The 20,097-nt window shown below is 45.4% G+C and overlaps 1 protein-coding gene across 1 annotated transcript in view; it reads right to left on the bottom strand.

Moving 5' to 3' along the window:
• Nucleotides 1–3,378, bottom strand: part of GOLPH3 (golgi phosphoprotein 3) — a 46,114-nt gene extending 42,736 nt beyond the window's left edge. Inside the window, exon 1 of the mRNA XM_030566704.1 lies at nt 3,151–3,378. Coding sequence (XP_030422564.1) covers nt 3,151–3,363 — 213 coding nt within the window. The 5' untranslated portion in view covers nt 3,364–3,378. The remainder of the gene's footprint in view (nt 1–3,150) is intronic.
• Between the last annotated feature and the right edge of the window lie 16,719 nt (nt 3,379–20,097).

Here is a 20,097-nt window from a genome sequence, read left to right as displayed (position 1 = left end):
ACTTAAATTACAAATTGCATCCATTTCAACAGGGCTCCTTCTGTATGCAGTTTAGGTGATGTTAGATTATACTAAATTATATTGATAGAATATTAATACATCTGTCTAGACTCTTTCCACCACTCCCTCAAGTTTTCCAAGAAACTCTGAGAAAGACCCACACAAACAACAGGGGAAACAAACCATACAGTAAGAAACAGTTAAACTAACTATACATAAAGTGCTGTCAAATACACAAAGTAGATAGTTGGAAAAGTGAGAAAACTATTTTTGTTTACTAATGTTAAGTATTACTTGTAGCAATGGAAGATAAAATATTTTCAAAGATAAGTGATTTTAAATTGACAGATTTTAAGTTGAAGACAGAAAGCTCTACAGAAGAGCTAAGTAGACAGGACAGACAAACACAAAGCATATAACCCCATGATACATTTATCACAAACCTCAATAACTGCATAATGCTGTAGCCCTTGTCCAGATGTCCTCTACCTAACCCCAATGGATGACCTCAAGTCTTTATATTTTCTCTCAACCGTAAGCTTTCTGGGACAGGTATATTTCTTTTGCCTGTAAAGTACCATGAATGTGTGTGTCGCTGGAGAAACATTAAGTACAAGTATAATCTACAGAAGATTCCTTACTGTAGAAAGAATCCTTAGATTCTTTTGCAGCATGTGCAGTTATTAAAGACACAGAACAAATCATCTAACTATAACAATTTGATACATAACTTGTACAAAGAGAATTTTGAGGCCCAATATCAATGATCAATAATTTGAATTCTGGAAGCACCCAGAATGTGTTAAGTGCGCGCGCGCACACACACACACGCACAGTCTTAAGTAAAAAGAGCTTAGTCTAAGGCCCTGATTCTGCAAAGACTTTAAGCACATGCTTAACCTTACTTCAGTGGGACTACTCTTCTGTGTAAAGTTAAGAACATGTGTAAAAATACATAAGACCAGGGCATAAGGCCCTGATACTTGCCATCAGATTCACATGGGTGGATCCATGTGTCAGTGTGGAGGCCTCATGACTTTATTGGAACTCAACAAAAATGCAAAGGTCTACCCAAGCAGATCCAATTACAAGAATATGGCCTAAAACAGTGGTTCTTAACCTTTACTGCAGCCTGCACTCCTTTGGTTCTTAAAATATATTCCCGCACCCCTTACCAAAAATCATTGAAGTAGGTCAGTTCTTTAAACCTAGATATATTTTTGTTTGTATATTACAGTAATCATTACAAACTTATAATGTTAATACATAGGTTTGATGAAACAAAGTAGTTGTACTTACGTACCTGCGCTTAATTTGTGTTTTCGATGATTTACCTTCTAAAAAAAAATATCTGGCATGTCTCAACCCCCCAGAAAGGGCATCTTGCACCCCCGGTTAAGAACCACTGGCCTGAGATAACAAGTATCACACAAGAGATAGGAAATAGGGATGTAATAAAAGGTACACAATTTTAATATACATGTTTTTAAAAAAGTGTTAGTTATACCAGCTGCTTCTCAACCTAGCCATTATTAATTGGCTAATTAATCTTAGGTATCATGCAATGAAAGTCATCCAAAACATAATGCAAGCAGTCCCATCTCACATCAGACCTTACTAATGAACACATACAATCTAAAGGTACCTTCTTCCTCCCACTGTCTGCATTTGCTAGTTGGCTTGAAAAGCAGAGCAGATCTCTAAGTTTATAGGTGACATCAAAACTGAATGAAAGACCAGATTAGTATATAACACATACCAAACTAATCAGTCCCCTTCTGTTGGATTGTTCCTACAGGATTTGTTTTCTTTATCCCTATAAAACCCTCTCCCCCCCCCCCGCCACCCCAAAAAAGATGTTGGTAGAGATGAACCAGACCCTTCTATAATGTCACAAAGACAACTAAAAATACAATAAATTTCAAATGATAAATTCAAGAAAAAATATGAAATTGTTTACCACCACGATTAATAAATTTAACCCACTTCTAGTGTCTGAAACCCATTTCTGTCACAAACTTATTTCCCAGCATTTTAAAGAGGTATAAATAAAATATTGACATACACTAGATTAGAACTGCTTATTGCAAATAATTTTTTTTAAAAGCAAAATATTTTACACACACAGACATCTGCACCTCCAGTTTGGCAATCCAATTAGTTTAGCAGCCCCTAAAGCCTAGTATTATTGTGTACAACCAAATACATGGAACTGAGCCAGTTTCTCATATACCAGAGCCCCAAATGAACTGTGGAAGAGTGGGTAAAATATTACAGCTCTGGCCTGGTACCCCAATTCCACCCCCAATAGTCTCTGGAGTTCCTGACCCTCACCTTCAAGATCCCTGCCTTTATCCCCAAACTCAGAGTCACTATCTTGCCTAAAAAGCCACTACATGCACCCAAACCACCTCCTCTCCAGAATCATTACTTCTCTCAAATTCATTGCACCAAAGCTATCCTCCAAAGGCACCCCAGCCCAACATCACCACCAAAACCACCAGGCCCTGAGCTACTGCACCAGATCCCAGTCCTCCCTCCTCCAACAAAGTCCTGGGCTCCCCCCCCAATCCCCAGCCAGACCATGGGCTCCACCCCCAATTCCCAGGCTCCCACTCCACTTCCAGTCCCTTGTACCCCCCACCAGCTCCTCCTCCCCCAAGTCCCAGCCCCCCTCACCAACTCCTTACCTCCCCAGAGATCCCAGCCCCCCCCCCGCCAGGTCCTTATCTCACCCTCCCGGCAGTTCCTTGGCCCCCCACCTCGGCACGCCCATCCATCAAGTCCTTGGCCCAGCCCATATCTCAGCCCCCCCAAAGTCCTTCTCCCCTAGTCCCGATGTCCCTACCCCATGCTCCCCTCAAGATCTTGGCGCCCCCTCCCGGGTCCTTGGCTTCCCCCCTAGATCCCAGCCCCCCCCCCACTCCTCAGATCCTTGGCCCGCCCCATATCTCAGCCCCCCCCAAGTCCTTGCCCCCCATCCCCGATGTCCCCCCCACCGGGTCCTTGGCTTTCCCTTAGATCTGAGTCTCCCCCCGCACCCCTATCCCTCAGGTCCTTGCCCCACCCCTCAGCTCAGCCCCCCCGATGTCCCTGCCCCACGCCCTCACCAGACCCCCGCCACCCCCCCGGGCCTTGCCCTCCCCGCACCTCTCGGTCCTTGAGGCCCAGCAGCAGCACCTCCTCCATCAGGGTGAGGCGGGTTTCCTTGGAGTCGCCCTTCTCGTCGTCGCCCTGCTCGTCCCTGCGGCCCTCCTCCTCCGGGCCGCCCCCGGCCACCCGCTCCTTGTCCGCGGCGGCGCTGCGGGAGGCCTCGGTGCGGCGCTGCACCAGGCCCGAGCTGCGCTGGGTCAGGGAAGTCATGGCTCCGGCCGGCGGCGCGGGGGAGCGCGGGAAGCCCGAGCGCGCGGGACTGGGCCCGCCGGGGACACGGGCTGTCGCTAACCGCGCCGGGGCTGCGGCCGGCCGGGGGGACGCATGGGGGAGGGCTCGGCCGCGGGGGCGGAGGGGCCGGCTCCCCCTACGGCAGGAGCAGCCGAGGCGGCGGCGGTCGGGACGCGGCTTCTCGTCCAATATGGCGGCGCTGGCTGATGTCAGCGGAGGATGTGGCAGTCTGGGCAGGGGGAGGGCACCGGAAAGAGCCGCGGCCGGGGGGGGGACTCTGAGGGGCGGCTCGGGGCGCGGGGATTCCCCCCCAGGGAGAGAAGGGGAAGGAGAGGGGGCGGTTGGGGGGGCAGGGATCCCCGAACTGCGCCCTTCTCCTCTCCCTGTTGGGGGACCCCTGCCCCCCCAACCGCCCCCTCTCCTTTCCCTGTGGGGACCCCCGCCCCCCGTCTGACCCTGCCCACGCCCCCCACAAGATCTTAGCCCCCCCCTCCGGGTGCTTGGGTACCCCCTAGATCCCACACGCCCACTCCTCAGGTCCTTGGCCCCCCCCATTTCTCAGCCCCACCCCATTTCTCTCCCGGGGATCCCCCAACTGCGCCCTTCTCCTCTCCCTGTTGGGGGATCCCCAGGGAGAGAAATGGGTAGGGGGGGCTGAGATATGGGGTGGCCCAAGGACCTGAGGGGTGGGCGTGTGGGATCTAGGGGATACCCAAGGACCCGGCGGGGGGGGGGGCTAAGATCTTGTGGGGGGCGTGGGTAGGGTCATTGGAGACAAGGACCTTAGGAGGGGTTGATGGGGGGCAGGGTCATCGGGGATGGGGGACAAGGACCTGGGGGGGCAGATGGGGGGCAGGGAGGAGAGGAGAAGGGGGTAGTTGCGGCATGGGGGGGTCCTCTCAGGGAGAGAAAGGGGGCCCGTGGTTGCAGGGATCCCCCTCACAGAGGGAAAAGGGGTCCCCTCAGCGTGCAGGAATCCCTTTCCCAGAGGAAGAAGAGGGAGCTTGGGGGATGAGGATTACTGTCTGGGAAATTATTGGGCAAACGAGTGGATTTTAATTTGCTGAACAAATTAAGCTTGAGGGTTTGGTTTTACTAAACCAGAACTGTAAGTGGTTTGGATCTGGGATTCCTTTTATCCCGATGAATAAAGTCTGCATGCTGCTGAGGATAACTGGCTTCAATTCTGAATCATCTCTGATTATTATTGATAATGTGAGTGAAAGTTGGCAGGTGTTGGGGTAGTGCAGAGGGAAGCTAGGAACAGTGTGTGCTGGGAACTAGTAAATCATGTTGTCTGTGACTCTAAAACCAAACCAATATTCAACCACTGTGTTAAAATAATAAATGTAATGTTATAGTGCAATCCAGCTCTCCCCAGAAAATCCAGACATTCTGAGGATCGTTTGCTAATCTAGACTGTATATCAGGGGTAGGCAACCTATGGCATGGGTGCCGAAGGCAGTAAGCGAGCTCATTTTTCAGTGGCACTCACACTGCCCAGGTCCTGGCCAGCAGTCCAAGGGGCTCTGCATTTTAATTTAATTTTAAATGAAGCTTCTTAAACATTCCGAAACCTTATTTACTTTACATATAACAATCTTTTAGTTATATATTATAGACTTACAGAAAGAAACCTTCTAAAAAGGTTTAAAATGTATTATTGGCACGCAAAACCTTAAATTAAAGTGAATAAACAAAGACTTGGCACACCACTTCTGAAAGGTTGCTGACCCCTGCTGTATATTCTCCAGGGCAGGGACTGTAATTCATTATTTGTTAGATGAGGAACCCAGCGTATATCCGGCATGGTATCTCAGACTAGGGCATTGTGAACAGGAATTTTAAAAACAATTTGAAGGATTTCTGAAGTATCTTTTTGAAAACCCAAAGCAAAATTCTTCAATTCAGAGAGAGATCATGAGAAATACCCTTAAAATTCATCCTTGATGAGAGTCTTTGTCTTCACAAAAGAGTGAGACTTGGCAGGTCTCGAATTGTGAACTACATGCCACAAACAGTAACACTTGTGCTTAAATTTAATCAAATGAGTAGTACCATTGACTTCAGCAAGACTATTCATGAGAGTAAGAATACTCGTATGCATCATATTTTCCAGCCTAAGAACCAGATCATTCAAATTATAATTTTCTAAAAACAAGTTTATTCTCAGTTTAATCTCATATGTATCCTGTGCCATGGGATTATATCCTACATTGACAGGGGAATGAGTTAATCTAATCTCTAACATGAATGATTCTATAATTTCTTAAAAGCATAAAGAAACATATCCAGTCCTCTATGCTAAAGTATTATCGCTAGCATTTTGGTGCAGCTTTCCACACAAAAAAAGGTGGCTGGAGGTATATGTATTTCAGAATCTTCCTCTGTATTGTTCTAGCAGAGAGATTGTCAAACAAGGAGAAGGGCTCATCAAACTTTCTAAGGGGCACAGTGAGCCCCTGGAAAGCCTGTATGTATATTGGTCCCCCATGAATTAGCTAGGTTTATCATGTCTCTGCCAGGCCACCTACCTTCTCTCTCATATCCTGGGACCAACACAGCTACAACACTATCTAAAGTAAAACACCTTGGGACAATAAGTTTGCTCTACCTGGGAAAGTTCACTTCCTCCTCTTTCTGAAGGTTGGGAAGGTTGGGAAGTAATGGAAAATTACCAAGAGGCAGAACAAAAGAAGCAGGTGACCCCAGCAGGAGTGTATAGAGCAGGGGTCTCAAACTCCATTTACTTTAGAGCCAGTACCAGTCCTCAAATCCTCCCAGTGGGCCAATAATGGCACTGAAGATGGTGTTCATGTGACCTCCCAGCCTGTTTCCCACCCTTTTCCCTTGCTCCCTTGGCCTCATGCTACCCCAGCTGACTCTGCCCGGTGACTAGTGATGCTGCCTCCATGGCTGACTCTGCCTGGCAACTAATGATGCTGCCTCCATGGCTGATTCTGCCCTGAGACTAGAGATGATATCTCTGTCCCTCTCCCCCAGCCAGTGGGAGCTGTGGGGAGCAGCGCCCGCAGCAGACAGCTGGGAGCATGGCTGCATGGGTATAGGCGCTGACTTCCCCATTTTCCCCTGGGTGCTCGACCCCTGCTCTGACCCTGGCCCCACCCCCACTCCACCCCTTCCATGCAACCCTGCCCCTGCCCCCATTCCAACCCCTTCCCCAAATCCCTGCCCCAGTCCCGCCTCCTCCCCTGAACTTGCCACGTTCCCCCTCCTCCTCCTCCGTCCCAGCATGCCACCAAACAGCTGTTTGGTGACAGCCAGGGGGAAGTGCTGGGAGGTAGGCAGAGAAGTGGGGATGCGGTGCACTCGGCGGGGAAGGAGATGAGGTAAGGTATGGAGGGGGTGAAGGGAGCTTGGCTGCCAGTGGGTGCAGAGCACCCAGTAATTTTTCCCTCTGGGTGCTCCAGCCCCAGAGCACTCACAGTGTCGGTGTCTATGTGCATGGGTCTCTCCTCCACAGCTCTGCTGGCAACAGCAGGATTAGGACAGATGGTTAAGGGTTCATGTCTCTTTTACCTGTAAAAGGTTAACTAGCTCAGTAAACCTGGAACACCTGACCAGAGGACCAATCAGGAGACAAAATACTTTCAAATCTCGGTGGAGGGAAGCCTTTGTTTGTGCTTTTTGGGTTTTTCTTTGTTCTCTCTAGCTTCTGAGAGGGACCAGACATGTATACAGACTCTCCAATTTTCTGAAACAGCCTCTTCTGTTCAATTTAGTAAGTACCAGTTAGAAAGGTGGTTTAGTCTTTTGATTGTTTTCTTTATTTGCAAATGTGTATTTTGCTGGAAGGATTGTCTCTCTGTTTGCTGCAACTTGTATTTGTGCTGGGGGGGAGGATTCTCTCTAGTGTCTATAAGCTGAAAGACCCTGTAACATTTTCCATCTTGATTTTACAGAGACAATTTTTACTTCTTTCTTTTATTAAAAGCTTTTCTTTTTAAAAACCTGATTGATTTTTTTATTTTTTTTTATTTCTTGTGTAAGACCCAAGGAGAGGGGGTCTGCACTCACCAAGGAATTGGTGGGAGAAAGAGAGAAAAATCAGGCTTTTCCTCCCCACTTCTTTTCTGTGTTAGGATCACTGTCTCTCTCTCAGAGAGAGTCTGGGAGGGGGAGAGAAAGGGGGGAAAGGTAAATTTCCTCTCTGCTTTAAGAATCAAGGAGTTTGAATCACAGTAACCTCCCAGTGTAACCCAGGGAGGGAAGAATCTGGGAGGAAGAAAGGAGGGGAATGGTTTATTTCCCTTTGTTTTGAGATCCAAGGGGTTTGGGTCTGGGGGTCCCCAGGGAAGGGTTTTGGGGCCAGAAAGTGTCCCAAACACTATATTTTTGGGTGGTAGCAGCTCTATCATTTCTAAGCTAGTAATTAAGCTTAGAGGGGTTCATGCAGGTACCCCATCTTTTGGACGCTAAGGTTCAGAGTGGGGAATCATACCTTGACGCGGTGAGGGGAGCTTGGCTGCCAGTGGGTGCAGAGCACCCATTAATTTTTCCCTATGGGTGCTTCAGCCCCAGGGCGCCTACATAGTTGGTGTCTATGTGCATGGGTCTCTCCTCCACAGCTCTGCTGGCAACAGTAGGGTTAGGGAGCCAAGCTGCCCGAGGTGAATGACAGGGTCCCAGGAGCAGCAGGATGGAGCAACATTGGGGGGGGGGGATGTGACTCTCTCCTGCCTGCTGCCCTCTCCCTTCGCTGACAGCCATGAGGGCCGGATGCAAGAACTATGCAAGACCCCTGGTATAAAGGGACTCATAGGATAGAACCTGGGTAAAGAGCTATCTTGTACCAATGTAAGATGGAGGCTATTGAAGGGGCAGGATGGAACACAGATCTCTCAGGGAAGGGGTAAACTAATGAGGAATATTATGTTTAGAGTGAGTTATTATTTTGTATGATCTGTACTCTCCGGTGTATTACATGATTAAAAATAAAGAGCATAAAGTTGATAGATTGAACAAATTGTGTGTCTGTTGACTACTTCACAAATACTGCATCTTCCTGAGCAAGTTACACTGTAAACCAGAAGCTTCACACCTGTTGGGTGAAATTCTGGGTGAGGGATATGTTTATGTATGGGGGAGCCAGAGGGAATTAAGGCTGAGCCCAGAGGGGTTTGGACAGTAGGTTCCGACACTCAGAAAAGGGGACGGTGCCTCAGAAAAGGTTTGCAGACTGAGTGTGTGCCTTAGGATCCCAAGACTGGGGCAATGGCTAGGCTCCTTTCAGCTACCAGAAGCTTAATCCAAACCCAGGGATCCAGAGCACACAGACTTGGATTCCCCTCACAGCAGTCCTAGTGGGTGGCCAGGAAGGGGAGCTTGCTAGTTTCTGAGATATTTCATATGTTTTCTTTTGACTTTTATCTTCTCTGACCTTTAATTCTCATTTCTATCTTATTCTATAATAGGCAAAGAATAAAGAAAAACATGCAGTATTTGGTTTAATACTTTATTGTGAATTGGTTCAAGTCCTTCACTTCTGTTGGTTTGTAAATATTGTACAATATTTTTCTTTTTATTACTACAAATTTATATATTTATTATTTCTTCCATCAATCTGCATTCTAAAGTGAATGTTATATTATGTACAGCTAAGAGGAGCAAGAACAGTTACCTGAAAAGAAGAAATGTTCCTTGTAGCCTACAATAAAAGAGAGCTTGGATCTCAGTCCCAGTGATAAGAGAGAGTCAATAGTCATTGTATAGTCTCCTAAGAACTCCACTGCTGTTTAGCCAGTTCAGGAATGGCTGAATGATGGAACTGTCTGAAAGGTTTAAAGGAGAATAGGATCCTCTTCTCAGTAGCCATTATTTTGTTGAAGATCCAGTTCTCCATGGTACTAAAGATCCTTAACTGCATGAGTGGTTTTATATAGATCCTGGTCTCTGCCAAAGTAGCCATTATTTTGTCAAAGATCTTCTCCAGCACAACATATGCCTGTAGACTAGCTAAATCCATTTGCCCCAATCTTAGAGGCAGGCAATATCACTAGGGATATGTCAAAAGGCACTGATGCATTCCTCTCCTAAATTTTTTTTTAAAAAAGGCTTCCATGTGTTGGACAGTGGAATTTAAGCCATGTTCTCCATCTGCTAACAATGGCACATAAGGAGTCAGCTATGGTGAATAGTGCTAATACTGGCCTGTGCGTGTGTTGTGGTGGGAGTTTTTTGTTTTGTTTTATTAATTAATATAATGACATACTCCTTCTACCCTCCAGACTCTCATTGTGTACAAATTTGGGGGCCATGGCTCACGCTGCATGTTTTAATATCTATAGCTCATGGTGCAGGGGTTGGGCCCTCTATTATTGTGTTTCTAGGGCCCCATGTTGCCATTATCCACCTTTCACCAGGAGTTTACACTGAGTGCTCGTATTCCCTATAAAGTTGTGGTAACCCAGTGCACCACTCTGTAGAACTAGAAATTAAGTTTAATAACTTTTTGAGGTTTTTCAGCTTGTTCTTGTATTGGATACTAGATATCAACAGGGACTGTCCAGTGCTATGTTTCATGGGGATACTGATATTAGATTTTTTCCCCTATCTCTGCACTAACAAGCAACATAAGAAAGTTGAAATTTAAAAAATGGGTCATTGGGGTGAGGGTTGTATCTCAAGGATCCCATGACCAAATTATCCCAAATTTGCACCATAAACTTAACCTTGAGTCCTCCTGAACTGACTTAGCAGTGTTGAAGCCAATTGACCATATAGATGGATTTTGGAGAAGCTGGAAGATTTAGCTTTACTCAGCAATACTACTGCAACTTGAAATGGGTGTATATCAGGGATGGGCAAACTTTTTGGCCTGACGGCCACATCTGGGTGTCAAAATTGCATGCAGGGCCAGAGCAGGGGGTTGAGGTGCAGGAGGGAGTGCAAGGTGTTGGAGGGGGTGTAGTGTGCAGGAAGGGGTTCAGGGCAAGGGGTTGGGGCAGAGGAAGGGTGCGGGGCATATGAGGGGGCTCAGGGAAGGGGGTTGGGATGCAGGAGTGGGTTCAGGGTAGGGGTGTGGAGTGCGGGAACAGGCTCAGGATGGGATTGGGGTGCAGGATGAGGCAGGGGGCTCAGGGGTTGGGTGCAGAAGGGGTGCAGCAAGGGGCTCAGGGCAGGGTGTGGCAGAAGGCTTAGGCCAGGGAGTTGGGGTACAGGCTCGAGGCAGTACTGCTTACCTGGAGCGGCTCCAGGGTGGCAGTGGCTTGCACTGGGGCCAGGGAAGGCTCCCTGCCTGCTTGCCCTGGCCCCACGCCGCTCCAGGAAGCGGCTGGCACTGTGGTCCCTGGGGGTAGGCGGGGGCAGAGGGCTCCGCATGCTGCTCTTGCCTGTGGGAACCTCACCCGAAGCTCCCATTGGCCGTGGTTCCCTGTTCCTGGCCAATGGGAGCTTTCGGGGAGGTATCCACTGGCAAGAGCAGTGCGCGAAGCCCTCTACCCACCCCCCCCGAGGGGCTGCAGGGACATAGTGCCAACAACTTCCCGGAGCGGCATGGGGCCTGCAGCACCACTAGAGTGGCAATCCTGTGGGCCGGATCCAAAGCCCTGAGGGGCCGAATCTGGCCCATAGTTTGCCCACCCCTAGTGGATATACTCTTGACGCACTATGTATAGGTATGATAATTATAGATAAGGTTTTGTTTACATACAAAATTGCACCAGTTTAAATTGTACACTGACTCAGTTAAACTGTACAACTTTTTGTGTGGCCAAGCCTTAAATAAAAAAACCTTACAAGCGATATTTCATGGATATTAAAACAAAACACTTATCGGTACACAAAAGGAAAAGGGGATTTTTATTATTAGACTCAAGAGACAGAACAAACTGTACCAGAGATGAGGTTAGTGATGAAAAGTAAGTTGAAGGTAGAAAGTATCTTGAGGTCTGATCTGAAGTAGAAGAAGGAGCTTACTTGGTGAACAGGAAAAGGGAGTCAGTTCCAATCATAAGGATCAGAATGATAAAAGACATGGGGTGGTGAGTAAGAGAAGGAGCAGAGGGAGTAAACGAAGAGAGAGATGGGCGGAGCAAATAGCAGTAGTGAGAGTAGCAGGAGACCAGAGCTAATCATCAGCTGACTATAGATATTATACTGGTGCTACAGTAGCTGTTTTTCTTTTTTCTGAGTTTCTGCTATACCTGTTTTTATAGTCTAGTTCTATAGTTAGTCAATAGCCATGTTTACACAATAATGTACACGCTAATTTAATATCTATTAAAGCCTTGAATGTCTGGGATCTGGTTACCTAAGAAACTCTATATTCCATCACAGGACTTTTGGTCATCTGGGATTCTCTTGCTGAGTGTTCTCAGGAGTGACCTCTCCAGGTCTGGCTACAGAGCTTTCCCAGCAGAAGGGAGCTATAGAGTTGGCTCCCTCTGATAGTCCAGAAAAGCCTAGTTTTGTCACTTCTTAATGTACCTAGTGTGACATTGCACCCCATAATGCTTTATAGAAATATGCTTATGAGTATAAATATGATGTAACTGGAATGTTTTATGCTAGATATGCTGTATAACATCTTTGCAAAGGTTATAATCTACAGAATAAGTCATCCAATTTGCATGCATGTATCATTTTTATGTTTGATGTTATTAATATTGGCTATGTATTTTATTCTAAGTAGCCTCAGTGAAGCATTTGGTCAGCTTCTTGAAAAAGGACTGTGATGGGTTGTATCACAGAAACCCCCCTGGGAGCTGCCAACTGATGTGCCAAGACTACCTCTGCTCCTGTTTTTCCTGCCAGCTCAGGACTCCAGCACCCTGTCCTGCTGAGCCAGACACTCCTGTCTGCTCCAACAAAGACCCAGGGTGTGAATTACTTGCCCCAAAGCTGCAGGTTTACCTGAAAACAGCTAACAGAAGTGTTCTTGTCTTTAGCAATCAGATGCCCAACTCCCAATGGGGTTGTATCTATTGGGTGTCTGGGAAGTGGGCGGGCTTTAGGATCCCCCCCCCCAGCCTAAAGGGAGGACCCACAGGACCACAGAACCCACTGAGTTTGGGGGACAACTAATAGAAGAACAGGGACAGGAGTGAGGTCAAAGGGTCATAAGAAGGGAACCTGACGGGGACACCGAGCAGAGAACCCCGGACACCCAATGGGGTTGTAGCAGGGTGGACCCCTGCTCCTGCCCTGAAGGGGTTAAAAACAGCTCTGGGAAGGGGCTGTGGCTAGAGAAAGCAGACTTTAGGCTGGGGCAAGAAGCCTGGGCTGATTGGGGAAAGTAGGCTCAGCTGTGGCCATGCTCCAATCAGGCCCAGCTGGCCCCTATCAGAGGCTGTGAGCCAGAAGCCAAGACAGTCTCTCTCTAGCTATAGAGGGAGATGGGCCTGGCTGCAGGGAGCTGGACATATGCTACCTGAATGAAGCAGGGCTGGGAAAAGGCTAGGGAGCTCTAGCCTGGAAAGCCCCAGGCTGTGGCCTAGCATTGGGCTAAGAGGTACTGAGGGTTGCAGAGGGCAGCCCGGGGTTGGCCAAGGCAGCAGGTCCAAACCCTCCTTGCCAGTGATGAGTAGGCTGATACTGCAGTCTGCCCCAGGGCATAGGGCTAGACAATGACTGGCAGTAGCCATATACTGAGGCAAGGTGGGGATAGAGGGTGAGGGGTTCCCTGGAGAGGGGAGACCCTGAGAGAAAGGGGATACTACCAGGGGGCAGCACCTCATGTAAAAGGGCACTGGGTCCAGGGAAGGACACAGGGTCCAAAGGACAGGCAGATCAATGGCCTGCAGAGGGTGCTCCGGAGCTGGAATTGAGCTAATTCCTTGAGGACACCAGTAGGAGGCACTTCAGGAGTGAGGCTGCATGTCTACAGGGGTCTAAACCCAAATAAATCCATTATACCCTGTATAAAGCTTATGCAGGGTAAACTCAAATTGTTCACCCTCTATAACACTGATAGAGAGAGATGCACAGTTGTTTGCTCCCCCAGGTATTAATACATACTCTGAGTTAATTAATAAGTAAAAAGTCATTTTATTAAATACAAAAAGTAGGATATAAGTGGTTCCAAGTTATAACAGACAGAACAACGTAAGTTACCAAGCAAATTAAAATAAAATGTACAAATCTATGTCTAATCAAACTAAATACAGATAATCTCACCCTCAGATTCTTCAGTAAGGTTGTTTTTTTTCTCAGACTGGACACCTTCCAGGCCTGGGCACAATTCTTTCCTCTGGTACAGCTCTTGTTCCAGCTCAGGTGGTAGCTAGGAGATTCTTCATGATGGCTCTTTTTTTTTTTTTTTTTTTTTTTTTTTTTTTTTTTGTTCTGTTCCACCCCTTTATATTCTTTTGCATAAGGTGGGAATCCTTTGTCTCCTTCTGGGTTTCCACCCCTCCTCACTGGAAAAGCACCAGGTTAAAGAAGGATTCCAGTGTATACTGTAAGGCCCCAAGCCTTCATTCCTCCCAGCCTGACTCACAGGAAGGCTTGCTTGCAAACAGAGCCCCAGTCAATTGTCCTGGTTGATGGGAGCCATTAAGATTCCAAACCATCATTAACGGCCCACACTTTACATAATTACAATAGGCCCTCAGTTATATTTCATATTTCTAGTCCCCAGATACAAGAGTGGTACATTTATACAAATAGGATGATCACACTCAGTAGATTATAAGCTTTGTAATGATACCTTACAAGAGATGTTTTGCATAAAGCATATTTTAGTTACATTATATTCACTTATTACCATATTTTTATAAAACCATATAGACTGCACAACATCACAAGAACTATTCTCAGTAAGTGCCCAGTCAAGAAACACTTAACTTACAATGGACTTTGGGAGAAGCCAATCCACATCTGAGCTTTCCTGACAACATTAAAACTAACATGTAAACAATGGCATTGGCTTGCAAAAAGCTGAATCATTTATAGACATGACTTGCCCAGGTGGCTACAGACTCCATCTTGTTACTGTGATTTTGCACAGGAGAACAAAGAGGTTTCCACCCACAAGAGAGAGAATATAAAAGGCCCTGGAAACCCCTCCATTTTTGTCTTCAGCTGGCTCAAGAGATGGCCTCTCCACCCCAAAGAGATGCCTGAAAGAAACTGGAACAAAGGACATACAGGGATGTGAGTGATTGCTGGACCCAGACTAGGATGGAGTCTAGTCTGTGAAAGAAGCTTATTGGAACATCTCTGAGGATGAGATTTACCTGCATTTAGTTTCCTACTATATTAGGCTTACATTTGCGTATTTTTGTTTTATTTTGTTTGGTAATTTACTTTGTTCTGTCTGTAATTACTTGGAACCACTTAAACCCTACTTTTTATATTTAATAAAAATCACTTTTTACTTATTAATTAACCCAGAGCAAGTAATTAATACCTGGGGGAGCAAACAGTTGTGCATCTCTCTCTATCATTGTTATAGAGGGTGAACTATTTATGAGTTTTACAGGGTAAAACAGATTTATTTGGAGTTTGGATCCCATTGGGAACTAGGTGGTAGAGACAGGAGCACTTAAGCTGTTTTCAGTTAAGCCTGCAGCTTGTGGGGGATGTGGTTCAGGCCTGGGTCTGTGTTTGCAGCAGGCTAGTGTGTCTGGCTCTACAAGACAGGGTACTGAAGTCCCAAGCTGCCAGGGAAAATGGGCTCAGAGATAGTCCCAGCACATCAGGTGGCATTCCCAAGGGGGTCTCTGTGACCCAACCCGTCACACATAGGTTATCACTTAACATGATGTAAAGTTGGTAGCAGATTTTCTCTAACAGCAACATGAGGTCTTGGGCTTCCCTCTTGGGGCAGATCAATGAGGTTTTTTATTTTTGTGGCAATCGGTGCTATTGCCTAGAAAATCTTGGAGGCTTAGTCCACATTTTGATTGAATTGGTCCAAACTAAGGTGCAAAGGCAGATTATTTTCAGAGACAGGACCATGGAACATCTCACCTAAGTGAATCATTTGGAACCACATCTTGATCAGGTTGAGGTCTAGAGTCAAGACCTCACCTCTTTTGATAAGGCCTAACCCTAATAATACCATCTTCACAGAACCAACGTACAATTGGTGAGACTGAAGAGAATAAAGTAGAAGGCAAGAAGAAGAAAAAAGTGAAGTAAACACCCAAACATATACAGAGAGAATAAAGGAGGATATGACAACATTGTCATCATTGGGGCATGCTCAGGTCTGATCCAAAGTCCACTGAAGTAAATGGAAAGTTTCCAGCAGATATCAGTAGGCTTTGAATTAAACCTTCAAAGCTGTCCTTAATTTTTGTATAGTGCTGAAATACAAACAGTGACAGGCATCTTAGGAAACCATAAGAAAGATAAGTGTTATTAAAGTGAGCTCATTTCAAACAGGGTCCCTGAGTGTCAAGTGTTTCCAAATTCTCCCTCTCCACTGCTGAATTCATAGAACTGCTAGTTCCTGGAATCTTTAACACACACACACACACACACACACACACACACACACACACACACACACACACACACACACACACACACAAAGATTCTCTTCTCCCTGAAGGCTACTAGCTAAATTTTTAAGATATGATGCTTGCGCATAGGATTGGATTGGCCAGTTTGGGACAAAAAGCCTCTGATAAGGGTTTAACATTAAATAAATAAATTTTACAGGTTTGGATGTTACATACATCAAGAGTGATCATACCCTGTTATAGGAAGACAAATTTTAAATATTATAAATACAGCATTAAAAACAATAATTACACAAAAAACAGTTAAGACCGTGGTTGTAAAAGAGATACAGACCTGGCCATCCATCTGCAGATTGGTGGTTAAAATACAGTCAGGCTCAACAGCAACAACATTAAACTCTTTTCTGAAATTAGATCAATGACCTTTGTAAAAATTAAGTGGATGTTTCACATTCAGGAGGCCACCACCAAATCTGGTTATACAGTAGAACCCCAGAATTACAAACCACAGAGTTATGAAGTGACTGGTCAACCACATCTCTCATTTAGAACCAGAAGTATACAGTAAGGCAGCAACACAGACAAAAAAAAATATAATACAGTACTGTGTTAAACTACTTTAAAAAAAAGGGAAGTTTAAAAAAAAAAGATTTGACAAGGTAAGAAAACTGTTTGTGCTTCTTTTATTTAAATTAAGATGGTTAAAAGCAGCATTTTTCTTCTACATAGTAAAGTTTCAAAGCTGTATTAAGTCAATGTTCAGTTGTAAACTTTTTAAAGGACAACCGTAACATTTTGTTCAGAGTTATGAACGACCTCCATTCCCAAGGTGTTCATAACTCTGAGGTTCTACTGTAATTGGCACCTTGGAGTCCATCAAATATTTAATATAAAATTCATAAAGATGACATAAGAGATCTGCTTCAGTTCCAAATACAGCAAATCCCTCACTGTTTCCATTAAAGTACATAAATAATTGGCAACTCATTAAAAATATATTTAAATCTAGATAGTGAAAAGAAAATGTTTCTAAAACTTACAAGTAAAAATCAAAATAGTATTTTGTCCAATTAGAAAATGTCTAGGTACAGTATTCTGCTCTAGTCAGAAGCACATATGTAACAAATTCTTACTTTTTGTATGGTCCTTGTTATTGCAACTAACCAGAGGGGATCATAAAATTAATACCAATATTTTAAACTTGTAAGTGTGGGGTGCTCATCCATTATTCTGAAAGCAGTGGACTATAGAGATGGAACATAGAGGGAATAAAGCTACATTTCATCTTCATCCTCTTTGTATTCCTGAGAAAGTAGTTAATCATGTTGAAATACTTGTTTTAAATATTGGCTTGCAGAACTCGTATCCTATATGCCTTAATGGTTTTATACCTCAAAAGGAAGCCAGGAGATTTTTTTATTAGAGCTCATTTACCCATGTCCTTAGGACAGTCCTGATTATGGAGCAACGATCCTCAGGTTTGTAAGTTTGGTGTGGGTAATAGCTGGAACTTTCATAGAACTTTCCATATTGGAAGCACAAAGCGCATTATGAACATCAATGAATTAAGCACATACAAATTCAGGGGCCAAATTCCTCCCTGACTCACAGGCTGTGATTCTGAGCAGAATTTGATCCTAGATGCTTATTCTAAACCTCTCTGCTCTGTAAAATTGGGCTTGAAATCATGGAAGAATACTTCCAGTCAAATATTACAATTATTAGACTATATCTTCTTTTGTGCCCTAGTCCTCTTTATCTTTAAGTTACTCTGTTAAGTATGTTTGCAGTATTGTTGTAGTCATGTTCGTCCCAGGATATGAGAGAAACAAGTTGGTGATCTATATCTCAGAAAAGCTCTGTGTAGCTCAAAAGCTTGTACCTTCCCCCAACAGCAGTTGGTCCAATAAAAGATATACCTCATCTACCTTGTCTCTGTTAAGTGTGACCTCCTGAAAGGAGGAAAACAAATACAGTGATTTATCCAAACTCTACTCCAGTTCTGCAAAGACAAGACTGTCCATGGTAGAGGTGAAAGGGAGGTTCAGAAACCTGAACCTTATTAGTCAGCAGTAAAATGCCCAGTTAGGCAGTGAGCAAATTCTATCCTGTTAGATGGCTATACTGAATAGCGAGAGAAATCTCAGGAGATTTTTCTATGGCATTTTGGTTAATGTTTTAAAGCAGACTAAATGTTGGCTGCCTTTCTATGGGCCAAACACTACCTTTGGTTATGCCTCTGCATATTGGCTTCAATATCTTGAAACTATGTTACCACCAGTTGGTTTACAAATAATCACTACCAAAGAGACCTGCCCACTGGGTTATCATTTAACTAACCGTGGCTTCAGTAGTAAATGTGATTGATGACAAAGAGCAGATATTTACATAGAAACCATTTGAAAGGCAAATCTGAATTAAACTAGCCTGCAGACTTCAATCTCAATTCAAATAAATGTAATTATCTAGGGGGTTTGGACAAACAGAAGTTAAACACTTTCTCTTTCTCTACATACTGAAGATCAAAGCGTCTTTGAACATCAAACACAATTTAGCCTTAGTTTGAAGCGAGCTAGTTAATTAAAAGATGGCTTTTATCTGATTGAATGAGAAAATTATTACCAAGCTTCCCTCCTTATTCATCACTAACAGGTTAATGCCCCCTATCTATGAAATTCAGAGCTCCAGAGTTGTTGCTGGAGGCTCTAGGCCTAAGTCTCACCCTTCAGCTCAGGCCACCAGAAAAGTTAATCCAAAATTCTGGAAACAGTTCAGCAACTGATTATTAGTATTAAGACAACTTGATATAATGTATCAATTAACTTTAAGACAATTATACTCCGGCAAGGCCCCTCCTACATCTTGCCAGATTTAGCACGTCCCCCTCTGGCGGTGGCGGGCCTGCGGTTAAATCAGCCCCACTCTGGGTTGTGTTTGCTTTCCCCCTTCTGTGTTCCTTTGGTCATATTTTCCAGGTAGGCCTCGAGGTTGGCCTAAGGGTTGCTCCTTCACCAAACAAAAAGGAAACAGTCTCACAAACTCAAAACCAAAGGGGGAATATCTTTCCCTGCCTCCTGGCTGGGACAGGGTGTTGTCCTGTTGTTTGTCCCGGGGTGTAAGTCCTTTCCCTAGCAGACACTCAGGTTTGGATGTTTTCCCTCTGGGAAAGGGCACAGCCTCTCACCCTGGAGAGTGGTGTCACTAGCCCGGCAGAGAGAGAGAGAGTGTGTGCGTGTGTGTGTGTGCGTGCACCCTTCTCTCTCCCCATAGGAGGGGTTTTTTTAAAGGTCTCAGGCAGCGCCTACTTGGATTCAAGTGTTCCTAATTGACCCGAGGTAATCCCTTCTCAGCTTGTAAGAAAAAGGGCCTTTAACATTCTAGGGCTAACATATCAGCCTTCCAGGACCCTCTTACAGCCATCCGGCTTGACTTTGTTACAATACATTTAAGTCTCCCATTAGAGAAAAAAAATCTGTTTGTATTCTGGTAATTTACTAGACTACCAGAGTTGCTTGAATGAGGAGAAAAGCTGCTACTAGAAAGAAAATCATCAGGTAAGACATTTCTTACTCTGTTGCACATCACTAATAGGAAGTAGCAAGCAGTGAATCACAGAATGAGGGAGGATAAGTAGACTTTAATCATTCTAGCAGAAGAATAGGTGGGAATGAAAGTTCCTTCTAGATAAAACAAGAAATTATATGGGAACCCATCTTAGCACAGGATTCCTCTGCAGAGGAATGGAAACGTCGTTTGCAAATCTTCCTCAGGTCATGTCTACTCTACAAAATTATGTCAACCTAAATTATGTTGGCATACAGCCACCACAGTTATTACAATCACTTGTGCATGTGCACACTACACTTCGGGTTGCCAATCCTCCTGGTTTCATTGGGAGTCTCCCGGAATCAGGCCTTATCTCCCAGAGGCTTCTGAAGCCAAACCAGGCGATTTTAGGCGCTAGATGCTCGGGCAGTGCAGCGGGGCTAAGACAGGCTCCCTGCCTGCCCTGGCACCTTGCTGCTCCCAGAAGCAGGCAACACCTCCTTGCGGCCCTGGGGGGCCAGCGGGTCTCTGCACGCTGCCTGGACCCTGAGCACCGACTCTGCAGCTCCCATTGGCCATGAACTGTGGTCAATGGGAGCTGTGGGGCTGGCACCTGCAGGCAGGGGCAGTGTGCGGAGCACCCTGGCTCCCCCCCCCAGGGGCCGCAGAGATGTGCTGGTCTATTCCAGGATCGGTGCATAGAGGGGGCAGCATGTGGAGTCCCCGGCCCCGTTTA

This window comes from Gopherus evgoodei, chromosome 6, assembly GCF_007399415.2.
Source record: "Gopherus evgoodei ecotype Sinaloan lineage chromosome 6, rGopEvg1_v1.p, whole genome shotgun sequence".
Lineage (NCBI taxonomy): Eukaryota > Metazoa > Chordata > Testudines > Testudinidae > Gopherus > Gopherus evgoodei.
This window is presented reverse-complemented; position numbering and strand designations above follow the sequence as displayed.